Source organism: Pseudoliparis swirei, chromosome 21 (assembly GCF_029220125.1).
Source record: "Pseudoliparis swirei isolate HS2019 ecotype Mariana Trench chromosome 21, NWPU_hadal_v1, whole genome shotgun sequence".
Lineage (NCBI taxonomy): Eukaryota > Metazoa > Chordata > Actinopteri > Perciformes > Liparidae > Pseudoliparis > Pseudoliparis swirei.
In genome coordinates this window covers 7,678,570-7,699,666 of record NC_079408.1, presented here as the reverse complement: position 1 = coordinate 7,699,666, position 21,097 = coordinate 7,678,570, and the positions used below count along the sequence as shown (strand labels likewise).

The window sequence follows — 21,097 nt, the reverse complement described above, 5'->3', positions numbered from 1 at the left end:
AACCACCTGCGGCTGAACGTGGCCAAGACCAGAGAGATGGTGGTGGACTTCAGGAGGAAGGCGACAGCTCCTACACCTCTGAGTGTCCTGGGAGTGGACGTGGACATGGTGGAGGAGTACAAGTACCTGGGCCGCTCCATCGACAGCCGACTGAACTGGAAGGCCAACATCAACGCTGTGTACAAGAAGGGGATGAGTCGACTCTTTTCCTGAGAAAGCTTGATCCTTCAACGTGTGCAGCAAGATGCTGGAGTTATTCTACCAGTCGGTTGTCGCCAGTGTGCTGCACTTTGCCATTGTCTGCTGGGGAGCAGCATCGAGCCGGTGACACCAGCCGCCTTAACAAACTGGTTAGGAAGGCTGGCTCCATCATCGGCTGCCAGCTGGAGCACCTGGAACAGGTGGTGGAGAGGAGGTCGTTGAAGAAACTGGTGTCCATATTGGACAACCCGGACCACCCTCTCCACCACCTCCTACAGGGACAGAGGAGTACTTTCTCCAGACGTCTCCTCACGCTCCGCTGCCACAAGGAGAGATACAGGAGAACATTCCTGCCGGCGGCTATGAGGCTCTACAACAGTTCACCTCTTGCCAGATCACCCTAACCCTTCTTATATTTTGTGTTTTGTTTTTTTATTCTTGTGTGTTGCTGCTACTGACTCGACAAATTTCCCCTTGGGGATTAATAAAGTATATATCTATCTATCTAATCAAAGCAATACTTTTAATATGTATGGAGTAGATGCCTATTCTGCTCTAAAGGAAAGAAAGCCTTTTCCATTATGTAAGAAAAACTGCATTGTCAGCAATATTTAAAGGGTGGCGTTAAGTTATGTGTTTTGTAAAAAAAGTGAATTTGATGTATTTTATGGTTATTTGGTCATGGAAAAAAAAAGGAATGGCGAAAAATAAATCACACCAGTAGTTTTAAATGGTCACCCAAATTACACAAACACTCATCTACTCCCGTTTCACGAGTCGCGTCTGGCCGTGCTGGCTCGGCTCGCCCGCGTCACGCCCTGATGGAGGTTCCGGTAAACTAACTGTACTTTCTGCCCGGCAGCAAGCGGCAGACACACAATGTCAGCGACTAGCCGGTGAGCGCAGTGGAGCATTTAGCAGCTGAAGAGTGAGGCACTTCCCTCAGGAGTTGAGGAACATTAGTTTATATATTTATCAGATGGCCTGAGAATTAAATGAATGCGTCTGTAGCTCCATATGAGCTGAATATGTAAATGAGCAACTGTTGCCATATCAACCTCATAAGATGATAATATTTGGACGTTCTATTGTTGGCCAAAACATCTGTGAACGCTTTAAAACATTTAAACATTTTCACAGTATTTATATCCAGAAGCGATGTTCCTATTGATGGTCTGATCCACAGAACACACTGTCAACAGTTTTACGAGGACCATTTCTTTGGTCCATCGGGGTTCCAAAGAAAATGATTTGTAGTGAGGTCTGTTTCATCTTTAGTCACTATTTTAGTGAACTGATCCTTTAAAGTCTCGCTCGCTGCCTAATGGCAATGCACATTTAGTCCTCTGTGTTTTTCCTGGATAAACAGTCTTCCAAGTTAATTAATGTAATTGACGCGAAAGCGAGACGAGGGGGAGCGAGTGAGCGATGGAGAGAACGCTTAATTGATGGAGAGACATTGAGCGTTAGTTAGATCAGAGTGCTGCGCCACATGCATCCCATTTACTGTTCTCTGGGAGGCCGAGAGCTGGGAGGAGCGGGAAGGATGGAAAGATCGTATATATAAATAAATACGAATATGAAGGTATACATCTGTGTGTGTGTGTGTGTGTGTGTCATGTTCCCATTCAATGTCTTAAAGAATATGAAGGTATAAACATGTGTGTGTGTGTCATGTTTACACTCGATGAATAAAGAATATGAAGGTATTGGCGTGTGTGTGTGTCAGGACCCGAAGCTGCGGGACGTGCTGGGCTTCGTTAAGGGGGACAACGTTGAAGGGAAGCTGGTAACCGTTGTCCATGGCAACGACCTGGTCAACATCTCCTTCCTCAACTTCCAGGCCATGCAGAAAGATGCAGCGAAGGTAACCGTGGAAACCGGCGCCACTACCATTGTCCCAACACCTCCTCACTTACTTTTACTTGCCATTTTTTTTATATTTCTTGCATCCTTCTTTCCTTACCCCATTATGCATTTAGTATGCGTCCTTCCTCCTCACCCCCTCCTCCCTGCTTGTGTCAGGCCATATGCTGATTGCTCACTTTACGATGTTTACATACAGGCATGTGCGTTTGTTTAGGAGTCGTAAAGAGGGATTTCTTTCCCCTCTGTACATTTATATGTGTTTGTGTTGTATATGGAAACGATTTCCCTTAGTTTTGACATCCAACGAACCGTCAAACAACCCCGTTTTATCGTCTGTGTGTTTCCAGATTTGGACAGATGAGCTGTTCACTTTGGCCACCAACATACTTTCCCAGAATGCATCACGGCACACTTTCCTCCTCAAAGCGTAAGAAGCTGTGTTTGTCTTATCTTGACATTAGCAAACTGATTTGAGATTGTTTTTTTTGTTTTTTAAGTGTCTTTCTCTCTCTCTCTGTTTCAGGTACACTAAGTTAAAGCTGCAGGTGAATCAGGATGGAAAAATTCCTGTGAAGAAGTGAGAACCCACTTTACATATACATCATCGTAGACACCAGTGCAGTCCACTTCTTATTTCCTCTTCTCTTCTCTGTCTCCCTTTCACTTTCTCTCCCCTCGAGTTCAACCCTCCGTTATCTGTTCTCGCTGGTGTTCGGTCAGCCCTGTCATTCATATCAATGTGATCCTTTCAAACTGCTGTTTTTCTGCTTGATGCTTCAGGGTTTGACTCACATTACCACACAAAGAGAACGTATTGAGCAGTGACTGTTATCTCTCCAACTTCTCTTGTGTTTCTTTTAGCATTCTCAAGATGTTTTCAGATAAAAAGCGAGTGGAGACGGCTCTGGAGCAGTGTGGCCTCGTCAATAACCGGGTAATCCTCAAAAGTGATCACTGGGCTGTTCTCATATCTGAGAGTGTGTTGTGTGTCGGTTCCAATCGTTGCAGCTCAGTCTCTCACCCTGTGGTGTTGCGCAGCATTCTTTGCAGGCCTTTGCAATGTAAGGAAGGCACAACAGGGGCTGCAGGCTTTGAATGAACTGTCAACATAGCTGGTTGGTTTGAAGAATTAGTGAGCTATAACAATGCTGGTAGGTGGATTTTGGATGTGTATCGCTAAGCTAACCAGCTGCTGGCAGGTTCCCTCATTTACCCCACATTCATGAGTGGTGTCAGTCTTCTCCTCTCACTTTGGACAAGAAAGCAAATAAGCCAACCCCCAACATGTTAAACCATTCATTTTAAATCTGCCTTTTCATAAAAACTAGATATCATATGGTTGTATAGAAGGAACGGTTTAAATATCAAATATCCTGTCTTAATTGATTCTTCCAAACCTGACAGTCCGATGTTGTCGAATGTTTCGCTTGTAAATGCAGTGTGAGGTAAAAGTAGGATTGTTGTGTGTTATTAGTCTGGGCAATGTAGCTCAGTGATCCCCGCCCCATTAGTTGCAAGTCGAAGTGTCCTTGAGCAAGGCACTGAACCCCTGTTGCTTCCTGGGCTTCACTGCAGCCCACTGCTCCTTAATAAGTATATAAAAAAATAAAATAAAAATCAGTATGAAGTCACAAGACATTTCTTTTTTTATTAAGGGACCACTGCACTGTCAGCGTCTCTCTCTCCTGGTATTGTTGTACTCTGGTGCCTCCTGCTGGTTGAATAGGGGATTACACAAAGGGGATGAAGCCGGAGGAGAATCTGATCCACAGCTGACAGTGTCATCTGTGTTATATGGTGCTTTTAAAGAAAGCGTATTTATCTTTCGGCCTACAGAATTCACACTGCTTCATAGTTAGAAACAAGTGTGTTGTGGCAATTCAACAATAAAGCAAGAGTTTGAATATGTTGGATATCCGTCGTGGAGACCAGGATGCATTTTACTGAAACAGTCTTGCATTGTCAAAATTTGCATTTCATGCTAATTCCATTATTCATCTTTTTCATTCCCCTCCCTATCTTTCCACACAATCCTCTCTGTTCTCCTCCAGTCTGAGGGGATAAAGCCAGATGATTTCACGTGGGATGCCTTCCAGAAGTTTTTCGACAGCCTCTCTCTCCGGCCCGAGATACAAAGCATCTTTGAGGAGAGGTTTGTGACACTTTCACAAACTGATTTCCTAAGATGTTAATTCCCTTTTGCCAGACCAACGTTACACCCCCACCATAAAACATTCAGTAATTAAGCTCAAGGTATTTCTTTCATGCTCACAGCCTGTACCTTTTCAGTAAATGTGTCTTTTTGCTCCAGTGGCTCCAAGAGGAAGCCGTTCATCTCTTTGGACCAGCTGATGGACTTCATCAACCACAAGCAGCGGGACTCCAGACTGAACGAGGTGCTGTACCCCCCGCTGAAAAGAGAACAGGTCCGTCAGACCATGGAGAAATATGAGACCAACGCCAGCCAGCTGGAGAGAGGTTCGTAACTTTGAGTGTGCTCTTATTCCCTTCCTTCTTTCCTTTTCTTCACATTCCCGACATTTAGACGCTTATATCTAGAGCGCCTTTAAAATCTTATATCGTGAATCATCACTGCTAATATAAATCCGCCCGGGGCTCCTTCGCCTGTTGGTGTGCTCCCTAATGATCATCCAAGGAAGTGACCACGATACACAGGTGTGTTTAACCCTCCTGTTACCTTCACATTTACTAACATATTTTACCCTTGGGGTAAATTTGACCCCAGCAATTAAAACCTCCAGAAAATTATTAGAATTAATATTGTTTCCCAAGTTTAAGTGTGAGGTACTTCATGTTTGTTTGTTGACTACCTAAATAGCCCTTTAAATATATAAAAAAGTTGATATTTCTTATATGTTTGACACAGTGAAAAACAGCCTGGGGTCAAATTGACCCCAAAGAACACCGACATTAAACATTGAATGGGGTCAAATTGACCCTAAAGGTAACAGGAGGGTTAAGCTGATGAATCAAAAAAAGTGAGTCGCATGAAATACCGACACTTGGCTCGGTAACCAAAAGCGGTCAGTGCACTTCCTCTTGTATCTGTTTGCCCAAAAGGTGGATCGGCTGCAGCAGTACTGGGATAATTATATTTTAATAGGTATGATGGATTGGATGTGGTGTTTTATTGCAGCAGGTTTTCCATTTCTAAAAGGCCCATATATCTTTCCCTTCAGTAAAACACCCCCTCCGCCCGAGTGTGGGAATCATTTGTGAATTTGATGCAATGTCCTCCACGTGTTTTGTTGTGGAAAAACGTGGACAAACGGAGCCTGGCGACCGTGAGCTGCTCTGCTAGGACACCGTTAAGCCCAAATATGTAAGACGATCCTCCGCCCAGCCCACAGTGTTCGGACGGCCTCTTGCTCTTTTGGCCACTTTACTGCTGCAGCACACGAGGTGGATGTCGTCTAGTGCCTTCCAGTCCTCGCCGTGAGCAGATGGACGCTGGCCTCACTGTCGAAAAACAAGTTTGACCTTTTTTTATAATCTGTAAACACGTTGCATTCTCTCTCTCTCTCTCTCTCTCTCTCTCTCTCTCTCTCTCATGCAGACCAGATCAGTTTGCAGGCGTTCAGTCGGTACCTGGAAGGAGAGGAAAACAGCATCGTGCCTCCAGAGAGGCTGGATATCATCGACGACATGAACCAACCGCTGTCTCACTACTTTATCAATTCCTCTCACAACACGTACCTCACAGGTGAAAGTGCACTCCTCGGATTGAACACGTCCAGCTTGACCGTTAATCTGTCGGCTCTAAAACCACCTGTCCCTCCCTCAGTGGGTCAGCTGACCGGTCTGTCCTCAGTGGAGATATACCGGCAGGTGCTGCTGACTGGCTGTCGCTGTGTGGAGCTGGACTGCTGGAAGGGCCGGCCTCAGGATGAGGAGCCCTACATCACCCACGGGTTCACCATGACCACTGAGATCCCCTTTAAGGTGGGGTTCACTGCTTCGTGGCATTCAAATTACCGCATTTTATAGTTTGTCCCTTTTACTGAATTGTCTTTTTTTCCATGAAATGTTTACTATGCACTGAGAGATTTCATTCAATATATGTCCTTTAAACGTTCTTGTTCTTCCCCTGACTTTAGGAGGTGATCGAGGCGATAGCAGAAAGTGCCTTCAAGACCTCTCCGTACCCCCTCATCCTGTCCTTTGAAAACCACGTCGATTCGTAAGTGTTATTGGTCTGTATGAGTGTTTATCAGCACATGGTCAGATCATCCGGTTTGTCTCAGCTCTGTATTTTGGTATTTATTGCCAACCCCGGTTCACAAGCGCGTCGTAGAGCTACCGTGGCCTTGAATGGTTAGATTTGTCCTTTCTGGGCTGCTGTAGAAACATGGTGGTGCGACACGGTCGACGTGGCCTCTGTATGTAGATATTAAGGGTTCATTCTAAAAACATCTGCCTAAATCCTACACATGGACCTTGAGGGACCAAAGTCGAGCAGAAAGTAACCTGTGTCTCGTGATCCGTCAGGGCCAAGCAGCAGGCCAAAATGGCCGAGTACTGCAGGACCATCTTTGGAGACGCCCTGCTCATTGAGCCACTCGAGAAATACCCGGTAAGACTGATCGTCAGACATGCACCATTTAACACTCATTTATATCATTATTTTAAGGTCAGTCTGAAATCTAATGTGAGTGATGCCTCACGGGAAATACGTTTTTTTATTTTAAATGATTTGACGGGTATATTAAAGACTTATTGCATCCGTGCAATGTGGTTGATATGTGCAGACTGCCGGTCCACACAAGACTGACATACGACACCACGGACCTAGCCCTGCTCACAATATTATAATTTGTTCTTAAAGTAACAGTAACTAGACTTAACTCTGTTATTTTTTCCAAATCCAACATTTTGACTGAGTTTTCTAGTGTGCCTGTCATATGTCTTCAGCTGGTCCCCGGTCAGGCCCTCCCTTCTCCGCAGGAGATGCTGGGTAAGATTCTCATCAAAAACAAGAAGAAGCACCAACACCACCGCCCCTCGAGTAGCGGCAGCATCAGACGCAGAGAGCTGGAGGAGCAGATGTCACCCAACAACGGTGAGTTCAGGCGACTCTACCTGCATCCATTCTTTAGTGAGAATCTGTAGGTTTACATTGCATCTAAGCACTGTGACGAGTGTTCGGAGGAATGGATCCTGGACTGCCTCGGGACTATAACGTGGTTAATATATGCCACTGACATGGATGATTTGCACGTTGATGTGAACACTAACATTATTTGTAGATTGCCCTCTGACGGACGGCGAGGGAAGCCAGCTCCTTTCTAACGGGGAGGAAAAGCTGGCAGAGAGGATGGTCAACAACTCCGAGCCTCGCAAATCCCTCGGTGAGTTGTCGAAGAAAGTATCAGACGGTCATGGGGATTAGAAAGTCTGCCGCTGTGGCGCATCATGTGTACTTCGCACATTGCTCAGGAGGTGATGGGGAAAGCGAGGAGGACGAGGACGACGAATCGGCGACTGATCTGAAAAAGCCAAACTCTGACGAGGTAAGAGCCACCGGGAACCGGGCACGGCGGTGCGTTTGACCGTCTGATGGGCTGATTGATGGATTAGGGTTATCTGCCTCCCGCAGGGTACCGCCAGCAGTGAGGTCAACGCCACAGAGGAGATGTCGACCCTCGTCAACTACATCGAGCCTGTCAAATTCAAGAGCTTCGAGGTGGCAAACAGTGAGTGTGTGAGAGAGGACGAGAGTGGACGATGTCCTGAGGAAGATGTGAAGTGAAAGGATGAGTGTGTTAGTTCTAAGCACCTCTCCCATGTAGCTCATTAAGCAGACGGGTCAGACGTGTGTACTCTCTTGTGGTTAATGAGCAGTCTTATCGTACGGACATGCCTCACGTAGATGATCTAAATCCATTTTTTTCTCTCGTTTCTCTCTCTGTCTTCCCGCCAGAGAGGAGGAAGTTCTTTGAAATGTCGTCGTTGGTGGAAACCAAAGGCATGGACACCCTGAAGGGCTCCCCCATCGAGTTTGTCGAGTATCCCCGGAGGCTTGTCATTACTTGAAAAGTTGTTTTGAGGAATGTGTTAATGTGTAAACGCATCATTATTTGTGTGTTCGAAAGCGTCTTTAGTGCTGATGGTCCACATATCCAGTGTTTGGCTCTTAACAGCACTTCTCCAGGTACAATAAGAACCAGCTGAGCAGAATCTACCCCAAAGGAACCAGGGTGGACAGCTCCAATTACATGCCTCAGCTCTTCTGGAACGTCGGCTGCCAGATGGTGGCGCTAAACTTCCAGACCCTCGGTGAGTGTGGTTATTTCAGATGGCCTAAAGTGGGCGTGAGAGCTCTGCCGATGAAGTACAAAGCATCCACATAGCCCAGAAACATGAATACGGTGTTTAAGAATGTAAAGTTTTGCTTCCTGTAACTGGAAGATGCTGTGTCTCTTCAGCCTCGCAAACTATTTGAACGTCCGTGACATCAAGTTGAAGCATCGCAACTGTTATCCCTGTAAATACCAATCTTCCTCTCTATCATCCCTCTGCCCCTTCCTCATCTCTCCATTCCTCCAGACCTCCCCATGCAGCTGAACATGGGGGTGTTTGAGTACAACGGCCACAGCGGCTACCTGCTGAAACCCGAGTTCATGAGGAGAACGGACAAGCACTTTGACCCTTTCACAGAAAACATAGTGGACGGCGTCGTCGCCAATACGGTCAAAATTAAGGTACGGGACAATACCTTTCAGATATTAAAGATCTTTGTATGAGTTGTTGTTATATTAAACATGTATAATTTAACATCCGCCAGGTGATCTCAGGCCAGTTTCTGACCGATAAGAAGGTGGGCGTGTACGTGGAAGTGGACATATTTGGACTTCCTGCTGATACAAAGAGGAAGTACAGGACCAAAACCTCCAATGGGAACTCGCTGGACCCCGTGTGGGACGATGAGATGTTTGTGTTTAATAAGGTGCACGTGATTTTAAATGTATTTCAAATGTTTCTCTCACTCGTCATTGTAAATGCTCTCTAGACTTCTCCTGTTGGATCAACTCTCTCTCTCTCTCTATCTCTCTCTCTCTGCAGGTGGTCCTCCCCACACTGGCATCTCTGAGGATAGCGGTGTTTGAAGAAAACGGAAAGTTTATTGGACACCGGATCCTCCCTGTGTCGGCCATTAGACCCGGTCAGTACACATGCACAAACCCACATAAACACACTCACAGTGTGTGTGTGTGTGTGTGTGTGTGACTGTACATCTGCATCCAGTGGAAACGTCATTCGTTAAGTCTGCTGCACCTTTAACTGCCCGACACAAACGCACAGTCGTCATTTCTGTATCCGTGTCTCCTCCCTGCTAGGGTACCACTACATCAACCTGAAGAATGAGCTGAACCAGCCCCTCCTGTTGCCCTCTCTGCTGGTCTACGCCGAGGCTCAGGACTACATCCCAAATGAACACCAGGGTGAGAACACGCCGGAAATCAGATTCAATGAGCGATCTTAAGGTTCGCCAAGCACCGTGACGTGGAATTTGCTCCAAGACTTGTGACTTGACTTGCGCTGACATAAAAGACCTCGAACAACGTTGCCACTGGTCCAGAAGATGTGACCGCGCGGTTCTCTTTGACCGTAAGGCATGTCATGTCTTGTTTTTGTCCGTGTGTGTTCTCAGAGTACGCAGAGGCTCTGACGAACCCCATCAAGCACATCAGTCAGTTACATAAGAGAGAGACGCAGCTGGCTGCTCTCATAGAGGACAACAGTGAGGTAAGACACGTCTGTCTGTTGAACAGTAACGACTCACTAGTATTGTATTGTGTATTGTGTATGCATATATGTTGTATATATACATATATATTTTATTTTATATTTTACTTTCATCCCTGTTTTTTATATTTTATATTTTATTTTTTATTCTCGTGTGTTTAGTTTATTGGTGCTGCTACTGCTACGACAAATTTCCCCTTGGAGATTAATAAAGTATTTATCTATCTATCTCTATCACTAAACGGACGTCAGAACCCAAACAACCCCCCCCCCCCCCCGTGTGATAAATGATATCTGTGTGTGCTCTCATCACCCTGTTACTTTCCCCCAGCATGTCCCCAACCAGCTCAAAGAGGGAGAGACCAAGAGGGAGAGTGAAGTCATTCCGGGAGGTCGACTCCCCTCCCCCTTCGACACGCTCCCCCCGTGGTCATTGGAGGAAGCGCCTGACATCATCAAATTAGCTGCACCGGGTAGAGACCTCACTAAATCCTACAAACGTGTCGTCTCGATGTCTTCGTGTGACACGTGCAAATCCACTCGCCTGTCATGTATCGGCACGCATAGAAAGGGAGTTATGCTAATGTGCGAACGTCGATGTCGCGTCCCGTGATCGATGTGTCGTCACTGCACAAATATTCATTATAGTCTACTTACAAGATCTTATTACTCGACTCTGGGGAAACGTCAACACGCGAAACATTGTTTTCCGCTGTGTCGTGAAAACCATGCATCTTTCACGATGTCATCTTGCCATGAATTCAAATGTGAAGCTTTTTTAGAACTAACAATGTCTTCCATTCACGAGAAACCATCGTTCTTTTCAGCGTAAGATTAATTTAAATCCCAAGGTCGTGCACACTGTTTTTGTTTTTGTGTCTTATTGATTTTCTCCGTCATCCCATTTCACACATTCTGTCCGTGTGCTTCTCCTTTTGTGTTTGTGATCGCGCACGTGTGTGTGTGTGTGTGTGTGTGTGCAGCTCAAAGTCCAAAGGAAGACCTCATTGCCACTGTTCTGGCAGGTAAGGTCACTCCAGCACATCCATTCTCACACTAGTGAAGTAATGTGTCAGCTAGGAGCTGGATGGTGACTAGCAGTATTTACACTGAATGATATGTCGATATCATGATGGCCATACTCCTCTTATCATTTGCTTCTCAGACATCGAGGCCCAGTCCATAGAGGAGTTGAGGCAGCAGAAGAGCTTTCTGAAGCTGCTAAAGAAACAGAGCAAAGAGGTCAAAGAGCTGCGTAAGAAACACCTGAAGAAGGTACACTCGCAGACCGATGCCGAACACAATTTAATCTATTTTCATTCAAAAATATGTAATTCTTCACTCTTCATCACTTTTCGCCAATGCAATTCAGGACAGCTCGTCTACATGTTGCCCGTGTGTTTTGTAGGTGTGGAATCTGAGCAAGGAGCAGAAGAGTCGGAGTTGCCAGCTTCAATCCGACACCCAGAGGAGACGCAGCCAGATGGAGAAGCACCTCAAACGGAGCATCAAGAGAAAGTAAGCGTGGATTTATGGGGGGCCTACGAAAGGAGAGCAGTGGGGGAGGGGGAGGAAAGCACACGATGACATAACGCGACTGATTGATGATGTAAAGACGGATGGAAGTTAACTCCTTGTGTTTGTTCAGCGAGCCCCACGAGCCGGTGCAGCACGAGCTGACGGCCTTGGACCAGGAGCTGGAGCAGCAGACGGTGCAGCTGAGGGAGTGGCAGATGCAAGAGCTGCTGAAGCTCCGACAACAGCTCCACGCACTGGAGAGGGAGAAGCAACACACACAGCTGCCCGAGGTAGGGTTACCGTTCCCAAAGAATGGAAGAAGCTCCCCCGTCCATCTTAAAACCTGCACAGGGGGGTGCTTTGTTTTACGCTGTGGAGATGCTCGGGTGGGTTTAATTTCACCTGGCCAGGGACTGCAGATGGACATTAGCTCGTAGCTCAATCTCGTCGAAGCATCACATTGCTTTCTGAAGATTAGCGTATTTTTTTATATGTTCCCCGATGTAAATATACTTGATAAACTAAAACTTAACTCGACCTTAACATACTATAAACACATGCACGCTCCTGTGTATGAAAAGTGTCCGTTCACTCATTCCCAAGGTGGCACTCGTGGGTTAACACCGTGTCCCTCCCCTGAGATCTTAACCGTACGCACGCGGCGCTCATCAACGTGGCACTCCTGTACGTCGGCACCGTTCCTCGCTGACAGGTCGGCGTCTGGTGCCGTGTCTTTTCAGGCCCTGCGGAAGTTAAAGGAGACGGCCCAGGAATGCCAAGCAGCTCAGCTGAAGAAGCTCAAGGACACGTGCGAAAGGTAAGTGCAGCCGCTTGACCTCGTTAAATAAGAAAAGACGGGACGGAACCCCGAAGCCACTGCCAGAGTGACTTTCTTCTTTCCTTATTATTAATAACGGTCTTATTCTTTGCCCTAATGCCAGTGTTGTAGTGATTTATTTTATTTTGTTATAACTTTTTATTTTGCATTTTCCACAAACAGATTATTCCTTGACATTGAGAAAAAATATATATATATCTACAACAAAATAAAATCAGCACACATCCAAATCCATCCATATCCACATAAACACCCGCCAAAGTTTCCCACCCATCCCCTCCCACATGATTGTTGTAGTGATTTTTAAGTGTATTTTTTTCCCCTTTACACTACGCGATTTTGATTTTTGTATGTTGGGATTGCCACAATCATCAAAGTTGTTTTAATAACATTCGCAATAATGTAAAACAGTTCTGTTTACTTGTGCCTGCAGGGAGAAGAAAGAGCTCCAGAAGATCCTAGACAGGAAGCGACAAAACAGCATCTGCGAAGCCAAGATTCGCGACAAAGACAAGGCTGAAACGTAAGAGGCCTGTCTGAAATCCACGATGTCGGTTGGATGTTTGAGCAGTTGGACCTCATTTTGGTTCACACTTCTCGTGTCTTTAATCCCTTTTTTATTCATCATTTTCCTCGCTCCTTCCTCTTCATCTATCTCTCGCTGTAGGGAACTGAATGAGATCAACAGAAAGCACATTCAGGATTCTGTCTCCCTCATCCGCGGGGTAGGTACCCACACTAACACACAAGCACACACACACTCTTCTTATCACCAACAGTCCTTAAGGGCGGTTGTCTAATGTTTAAAGTACAACGAGTACAAGAGTGAAGTAAAGTTGATGACGATGGCAGAAAAAAAAACCCATTGTCATCAACTCTACTCCGACTCCTTCCACACATTATCTTCCTTTTCCTTCCTCCCTCATGCCTCTGTCTTATTTACTGTCCTCCTTTCCCTCATCCTCATATTTTCTGTCTTATTCTTTTCCTGGTTTCTCCTAAAATCCCCTCCAACACACTACTTCTCATTCCACATCTCCTTTTTTTCACCCCTCAAATCCTCCTCCCTTCCCCCTCTTCTTTTCTCCCACCCCAGCTGGAGGAGGCTCAGACCAGGAGACAAGACAAGCTGATGCTGAAGCAGCGGGAGGTGCTGCAACAAATCGATGATGAACTTCCACAGGTGAGCAAGGAGCACACGGACTCACGCTGGTACATCGGAGTGCTTGAATTCGGTTTTGTTTTATACCTGCCTGGCGTTTCTCCCGCAGCTCCACTGTAAGTTGGAAAGGGAACTGGAGCTGGAGCATCAGCAGCTACCGGAGGAGATCTGCCAGCACCTTCAGGTGGAGCTCAAGAGCAAAGGCCTCCGGACAGACGCCCTGTTCTCGCCTCTGTCCAACCACAGCAGCCCGAACCCCAGCTCCGACTCGGGCCCGCCCTCCAACTGCTCCACGCCCTCTTACCCGTCAACGCCCAATCGGAGCCCCTGGAACAGGAGCATGGACAATAGCACTGCGTCATTGGCCGAATCCACTTCCTCGTCCACCACTCCCGTCCTGTCGGAGGCGGAGATGTCCTTCAGTTAAAATGATAACTTGTAAAACGGAAAACAAAATACATTCAAGCGGGGTCTATAAGGATTATACTGTGGGGTCGTAATGATAGTAATTATTGACTCATTTTATTCCTTTTTTTATTATTACAGACTGTTTTTTTCTTGTCGACAGAGCGATATTTTTTTCTTTTCTTTTTGTTGCTGTTTTTGTCAGACGCACATCATGACTTCTGTTGGACGATTTCATCAGAATCATAACCAATTTTTGAATTTTTTTACATTTTCTTGTCCGTCTTGCTTTTAACGTCATATCCTTTTGATACTTTTGTCTTCGCATCAGCGTTTTTTTGTCTGGTCAGTACGCTTTCGCCACACGACTTCATGCTCCCATGTTTCAGCCGAACCTCTTCAGTGACACTTTTTGAAAGCTTTTAACTCTAGAGCCACGTTAGAAAACCATTGTTCGGGGAAAACATGGTAACATGCTAGTTGGCCAACGCGATCATTATGAATCTTTTGAGATTTTGTTTGTCGCAATATAAGATCAATGTGATTCATAATCCCATAGATACATACACGATACATACACAAAGAACTATTGAGAATGCAGCCTCTGGAGTGCTGCGACTACATGCCAAAACATACACGCCTCTTCCACTTTTGCAAGTCCAATTGTTCATGATGAGAGCAGTGATGTCCTGAGTATCAAGAGAGAACACGACAGAACAATATTTCAAAAGGTTTTAGCTGCAATGGCAGAAGCGACCAGCATGCGGTGCTGAAGCTTCAGCTGTTTGTTTTAAACCGGGGGTTTGAGCCTTTTATTCATTTAGGTTGATTATCTGATTATACTGTAACCCGACACACACACCTGAGCAGCAGCAGCAGCAGCTGCAGCGTCATTGTGTGAATAAAGTCTCTGGCCTTTAACCCAAAATCAAAGTCCAGCCACGGTTGCATGGGGAGGGGGGCTCCAGCTGGCTAAGTGTGTGTGTGTGTGTGTGTGTGTGTGTGTGTGTGTGTCTGTGTGTTTTTAGGGCTGAGAAGGGAGGGTATTAGTGATGTGTCACCCTCTTTCACACAAACACCTGTCTGACACTATTTTACAGAGGCGTTTTACCAATGCATAATGGTGCGTGTGTGTGTGTGTGTGTGTGTGTGTGCGCACACACAGTGTAATGGTTCAGTGGCTAAAAGACTTTAAAATCCTCATCCCATGTAATCTATCCCATTTGGAAAACAAGACACACACACATCCAATTTTACAAATATCTGATTACTAAACTCGACAAGGTTATTTGTGTGCGTGCGTGTGGAGAAGTTAATCTCTTAAGACATCTGCTTATTCCTGCTAAATGGAAAGTGCTGTGTTTGTGTGTGTGTGTTTGTGTATGTGTATCTTTCCATGTTTACTGGTGCAATTACTTTGCCACTTTTGCAGCCTAGAGATGGACATTATGCTTAAATGGCAACGCCACTGTAGGAGACGGTCCTCAGATGATGATTTAAGGCTGCTCTATGACATTTTAATATACAAATGCAATCTTATTTGGACTCTGAATCCCCATATGAGGTACTAACACGAGGGTATTCCTTTGCATTTTAGTTGCTACACTGTAGATCTGCTCAATTTGGCAAATTCTTATTGTTTTCATGTTTAGATTATGTGGAAAGAATTCCTGTTGCAACTCACTTGAAGCTTAATTTCCCTGAAGCCTCAAAATAAGATTCAAGTTCAAACTTCTTCTTGCCGTTTGTTGCTAGCGTGTGTAGTTCAGTTCTCAGTGGACATAGGAACTGTTTTATTGTAGGGGGAATATTCCACTCAGTTTTTAAGATACTCCATTGAAGCCAAACATTGAATGTGGGATTGTCGTGTACAAATGGTACTTTGTTTTTGTCCCTATCAAAGCTTCCTCACTTTTTAATTTCATCCATTACTGGATCCTTTTTTAATTTTTTTTAGTTGATAAGATGACAACTTTTTTGTCTTTCTTGTGTTTTCCACTTTGAGTGGTAACATGATGGCACTCTGTGTATATGAATTCTGTGTACATGTTTAGCTTTATGTGAATTTTACTACTGACTACAGGTGCTAAAGAGGGATGGAGGTCAGCAGAGGTCAATGAAGGTTGAGGAAAGGAAAGAGTTGGTATAATTTCTTCTTTTTTTCAAAAGAAAAGATTATTTTTAGATGACTTTTCTGCCTTGTCCTCTTCCACCTCCCTCCTTCAGAGAGCACTGGCTGCCTGACTGTCTGATTACCCCCCTCACACAAACGCTTTGTAAACTATCATCTTTTTAAATGGGATTTTAACAACTTTTTCTTTTGTGGTTATTTAAGTTTTTATAGGTGGAAGAAATAACCCACTAGTTCAGTGGAACAACCCGAGTGTAAATGTGTCTTTCTTATATCAAAGCCCCCATTCCAGATACAATATGGACAAAGCTTTTAAAATCATTATGGAGTTTTTCAGGTTGACACCTCTGGGGTCAGGACTGGCTTCAAATGCGTATGCTGACCTTTAGTTTGTTAAGATGGAAGATAGCCAGCCTGTAAATGTTTTTAATCGTCTATCTCGCTTTAGACACAAGCGTATGCAGTGTGTTTTTTGTGTGTCTTTTGTATGTATTATTTGTTTTACTTTATGCAGTAAAACAATTTCCCATCTTCTCAAATCAAATGGTTTCATTTTTTTAGGTTTTAGAGGTGGTCCAAATCATTCCAAGTCCAGTGGCAAGTATTCAGATATATTTGTACATTATTACTAAAATACAGAGAAGATTGTTTTGTATTCTTATGTTTGATCCCATTTCACGCCAACCCCATTTCAGATGAAGTTGTGTTCATGTTTAGATGCACTGTTACCAATCTGTGCTGTTGATGCTCGTAAAGGACATTTTGAAAGCCACACAGGTTTCTTTGCCGTTTTGTTATTCGGTAATATTCCCAACAAATGCCTATGTGAGGAAAAGAGTGGAAAAAAGAACAAATTATGACATTAAAATGTCTAAAAGATTGCAAGAACAATGCCACAAAAGATCTTAAGCTTTTTGACCTGTAGACTTTTATCTACTTTACAAATACATCTCGTTGGTTTTTGGATAGCAGCCAGTGGGTTTTAATGTTGACGTACAGTGTTGTAAATCGGAAAATAAAAGATCATAACCCAGTCTACAGGGAAGATGGATTCATTGACATGGACTGTATGGACTTTATACTTTGTGGTTTACAAACGAGTACGTTGGCTGTTGGATCTGAGACTGGGAGGTAATACGATGTGAATGAGAGGCTTTAATACTGTATCGTTAGTAGTAGAACACCCCAAACACCTTGAAATGACTTTTAAACGCTCCATTTTATGTTACGTCTGATTCATATCAAACTTAAAGCTGCACTAAATTATATTTTTATTTTGACCTCGGACCAAATGATTATGTCAAATATGAAAGGCGTCGTGCATAACGAGGAACCCAAAGAGAACTCGTGATCATTTCAGTCTCTTCAGCAGTCAACGGCAGGTGTTTGTTATTTCTGATAATCCCCCGTAGCGCCGCTTCACATGCTACATGCTAACTCATTAGGGGGGGAGGATGTCACTCTTGCCTGTCTTCAAAACTTGAGAGCCCTGCAAAGGCAATCCTGGCGTCGGTCTACTTGTCAGTGAGCGAAATGGGTCAAACCCCCAAGAAGCCAGTAGGCTACAACCGCTTCAGGCATATGACACAGGAGGCAAGATATTTGGATAACAGCTTCTTTGTTGAGTTCGAGTGTAAACCGTGACACTGAAAAGGCCAACCCAAGTTCTCTTTTATTCAGTATATTCCGTATTTGACACACACACACACACAGAGGTGAGAGAGAGAGATGTCGATGGTGCCGTTGGCCCGCCTACCTTCACAACAGAAAGGAGCCTGGGTGTTGTTTCCTGTCAGCCTTGGTTTTTAGCCTCTTGTTATTTCTGTCCTGTTTATGTTGGAGACGTGGATATAGTCGCGATGCTCGCTTCAGCATTACAAACACTCCTTGACATTCCTCTTATTGGTCATATGGTGTGACTGGTCTCCCTCAGGCCCACCCCGAGGCCTCTGGCTGTCACGTCTCCTCTCCCTCTCTTCTCTACGCAACTGTTCTCTTTCCTTCTCTGTTCTCTTTCCTTCTCTGTTCCCTTAACCTTCTCTGTTCTCTTTCCTTCTCTGTTCCCTTTCCTTCTCTTCAGTTCCACTCGATTATGAGACCATCGTAGCTCGACTAGTTCAATTGATTGACGCCACGTTTGTACTCTTCAGATAGTGAAGAGAATTGGACAAGATATGTGGTAAGCTTTGTTTACACTATATATGTAGGATATAAGGGAATACTATATAATGATCCACATGGAATATTTCATTCAATAATGTAAAGTATACGAGAACTAAACGTACAACTTCCTGACACGGAGCTGAACCGTCTGTGTTATTGTTTGTGTGTGTGCACAATCATAGACGGGGCTGACAGTATTGGTGCAACGTTCTCATTTTGTCATCAATGTGGGTGTTCGACTTCAGAGACCCCCCCCCCTTAGTATTTCAAGATGTCTGGCACTTAGCTCCTACCCATTTGTAATGAAAAATGTCAATTATTAAAAAACAAAAAAGAGTGTCCATGTAATGTGCTTTGAGTTTATTGAATATGACATACATAGTGAAGCGGCGCCTGCAAGGTTCAAACTACACAAATCAATAAAGCATATTCCACTGGAGGATGCAAAAGCACACAACTCTACATCAAATCAAGTGTACATATGTGTAGTATTTTCTAAAATATCTTGCATTAAAAGTCATATCTGTTCCTTAGCATATCATAAACAAATGCAATAGTACAGTGTCATTAAAAAAAAAATCATATCGATGTTCCATCAATATTTCAGTCATACAAATGTCACGTTTCACGAAAATATCTTTAAAGAAACCATATTCAAATATGTATTATATCTTGAGAATGTGTCCTGCTCGGTAAGCAGAGCCAGACAGACAACATGGAGAACATGTTATGACATCGTATATACACTCCATCTATGACTATGTATAAACCGTTGTTATGACATTTGTGTCTTTTTAATGCATAATTCTGACTTGTTCATGAAAGTAACGTGTTCACCGTAAAACAATACATCTTTTTCCACATTAAACTGCTGAGTTGGGACTTTAGCTAACAGCACTAAGGACCCAACGTGAGGTGCCAGTTGTGACCAGTGTTGCCAGGTGCGCGGTTTTCCCGCGGAATTGGGCTACTTTTGAAGTGTTGCCGCGGCTTGAATTTTTTGTCCGCTGGTTCGGGTAGACCTATTTTGCATGCAAATTACATGAATATCTTTAAATAAAAATCCATATTTTAAATGAAATAATTTATTTATACCCAAATCCTACCAAACTGACTCCAGGTCAGCACGTACACACACGCACCTACTCTACACGTTCACAGAGCTATATTTTATTTATGATAATATACTGTATCTAATTACACAAGGCCAATTTAGGACCTAGGTGAAATAACTGTTATGGGAAAACTGCTTTTAATGCTGGCATACTAAACATTTGGTGTTACTTTGTAGATATTACAATACATTTGGCAATGATAGCAATGCTGTTGGACTTTAAAAGCAGTGTATATGGTTTGGCACGGGCATATTTTGAGTTCTGATATTGGGCAGATTTTATTGGCCATTGGGCTGGTTTTGATTGGCCATTGGGCTGGTTTTGTCACACAGACCTGGCAACCCTGGTTGTGACGCCTGCAAGATGCCAGCAGCCTTCTACAAGTTGGCGTTCGTAACCCGAGAGACACGTGTTACGGGGATTGATGCAGACGTGTATTAGTTGTGTATTTAATCCAAGCTATTTAAAGTGAATGCATTTCCAAGTCGGGGGATTTACACACACACACACACACATAACTCTTTTTGTGATGGTGGACACGGCTAACGTAAACACACCCTTTCTCAGCAAAGGAATGAAGTGAGACATTAGCTGAGACCAGACACATTCATCTCCCTCGTTTTTTCTCCCTTACCTTCTCTCATCCCTCTCTCATGCCTTGCTGGGTGGCAGAGGTTAGTTTGAGAGTATAATCCCTCACGGATCGCTCATTACCTGCTGAACATCCCTAGTAATCAGCAGCACAATAGAACCCCTTTTACTCGCTACACATCAGTGCCTCCTCTCGTTACATTGTGTATATACTGTATATATACACAAATTAACCAACTGTGTCTAAATGAGTTCATGCGTGGAGGCAAACATTTGGACCCAGGAGACGGAGACGACTAATGTAGCATGTGGCTTCCTGTCTGCTTCCTCCTCCCAGAGGATACATGTGTCGGCCACTCCTCTCTCGTGCTTCGATTTGTTTCTTGCTTTTCTCTCTGCGTCTGTCTGCCTCACACTCACACTCTGACCGCTCCGCCTGCCTCTCTTTCTCACACACTTTGTGGCTTTCCATCTTTTTTCCCCCCTGGCCGTCTCCGTCTGCGTCTCCCATCTTGTCGTTCCTCCTCCGCTTCTCTATCCCTCCCTCAGGACCGTCGTGTTTACTCTTTGTCTCTCCGTCTTGTTCTCCTCCAGCGGAGGGTGGAGACTTGTCTTGCTGCCGTGGTTACCGCGGGGTAGCTTTTGGGAATACCAGCTGCCACTTTGTTGTTCGGAAACTGACGGAGAAGAACGGGAAAAAGGAAGGGAACAAAAAATAAATGGCAACAGACTGAAAATCATGCAAAAACACATCAAGTCAAGTTTAAGACTTTTTTTTACTTAATCAGAATCAGAAAGTGAGTTAATTGGACGGACACACACACACCTGGAATGTAACGCAGAGCAAGTGAACACACTCACCCTCCCACAGTGCAGCTGCTCTCTCAGGACACATCAAGGAACCAGTGCAGCCGTGTGTTGGCCCTGGGGTCAACACAGCGGTTGTGCTGGTCAGGTGTGTGTGTGTGTGTGTGTGGTTGTTTAATCTTCAACAACCACTCCCCTATGGCCAGTGCTATAAATATGATTGTGTCCTTTTTCCACGTTGCCCGGTTCGATAACTATCTGTGAGGCTGTTTCGTGGACTGAATGCAGAATTAAAGCACAAACAAGGAGAGTTTGCAGGTTGACCTCCAGCGAGCAGTCCATCGAGGCTGAGCCCTCGGAGTTAAACGTTAACCTCAATGAACCTAACGGTGCATTTCAGAGGGATACGATGTGACATGTTATACACGCCAGTATGTCCTCAAGCGTTTTGCAAACAGCAGTTATGAATCCCAACAGATACAGACAGAGATGAGCATAAATACATCTCCTTAATTCCGTTATCGTTTCAA

The 21,097-nt window shown here is 44.5% G+C and overlaps 1 protein-coding gene across 2 annotated transcripts in view; it reads left to right on the top strand.

Moving 5' to 3' along the window:
• Nucleotides 1-16,663, top strand: part of plcb3 (phospholipase C, beta 3 (phosphatidylinositol-specific)) — a 42,090-nt gene extending 25,427 nt beyond the window's left edge. For both annotated transcript variants that reach the window (XM_056442524.1, XM_056442523.1), the window contains 31 exons: nt 1,931-2,068; nt 2,418-2,497; nt 2,594-2,647; nt 2,932-3,004; nt 4,122-4,222; nt 4,382-4,548; nt 5,648-5,794; nt 5,876-6,033; nt 6,189-6,271; nt 6,580-6,664; nt 7,003-7,150; nt 7,338-7,439; nt 7,528-7,601; nt 7,688-7,784; nt 8,012-8,096; nt 8,243-8,367; nt 8,638-8,792; nt 8,876-9,037; nt 9,154-9,253; nt 9,429-9,533; nt 9,743-9,837; nt 10,169-10,310; nt 10,821-10,862; nt 11,003-11,112; nt 11,246-11,355; nt 11,486-11,645; nt 12,096-12,172; nt 12,627-12,716; nt 12,861-12,918; nt 13,290-13,376; nt 13,465-16,663. In XM_056442524.1, coding sequence (XP_056298499.1) covers nt 1,931-2,068; nt 2,418-2,497; nt 2,594-2,647; nt 2,932-3,004; nt 4,122-4,222; nt 4,382-4,548; nt 5,648-5,794; nt 5,876-6,033; nt 6,189-6,271; nt 6,580-6,664; nt 7,003-7,150; nt 7,338-7,439; nt 7,528-7,601; nt 7,688-7,784; nt 8,012-8,096; nt 8,243-8,367; nt 8,638-8,792; nt 8,876-9,037; nt 9,154-9,253; nt 9,429-9,533; nt 9,743-9,837; nt 10,169-10,310; nt 10,821-10,862; nt 11,003-11,112; nt 11,246-11,355; nt 11,486-11,645; nt 12,096-12,172; nt 12,627-12,716; nt 12,861-12,918; nt 13,290-13,376; nt 13,465-13,782 — 3,528 coding nt within the window. In that variant the 3' untranslated portion in view covers nt 13,783-16,663. The remainder of the gene's footprint in view (nt 1-1,930; nt 2,069-2,417; nt 2,498-2,593; nt 2,648-2,931; nt 3,005-4,121; nt 4,223-4,381; nt 4,549-5,647; nt 5,795-5,875; nt 6,034-6,188; nt 6,272-6,579; nt 6,665-7,002; nt 7,151-7,337; nt 7,440-7,527; nt 7,602-7,687; nt 7,785-8,011; nt 8,097-8,242; nt 8,368-8,637; nt 8,793-8,875; nt 9,038-9,153; nt 9,254-9,428; nt 9,534-9,742; nt 9,838-10,168; nt 10,311-10,820; nt 10,863-11,002; nt 11,113-11,245; nt 11,356-11,485; nt 11,646-12,095; nt 12,173-12,626; nt 12,717-12,860; nt 12,919-13,289; nt 13,377-13,464) is intronic.
• The last annotated feature ends 4,434 nt before the right edge of the window (nt 16,664-21,097 follow it).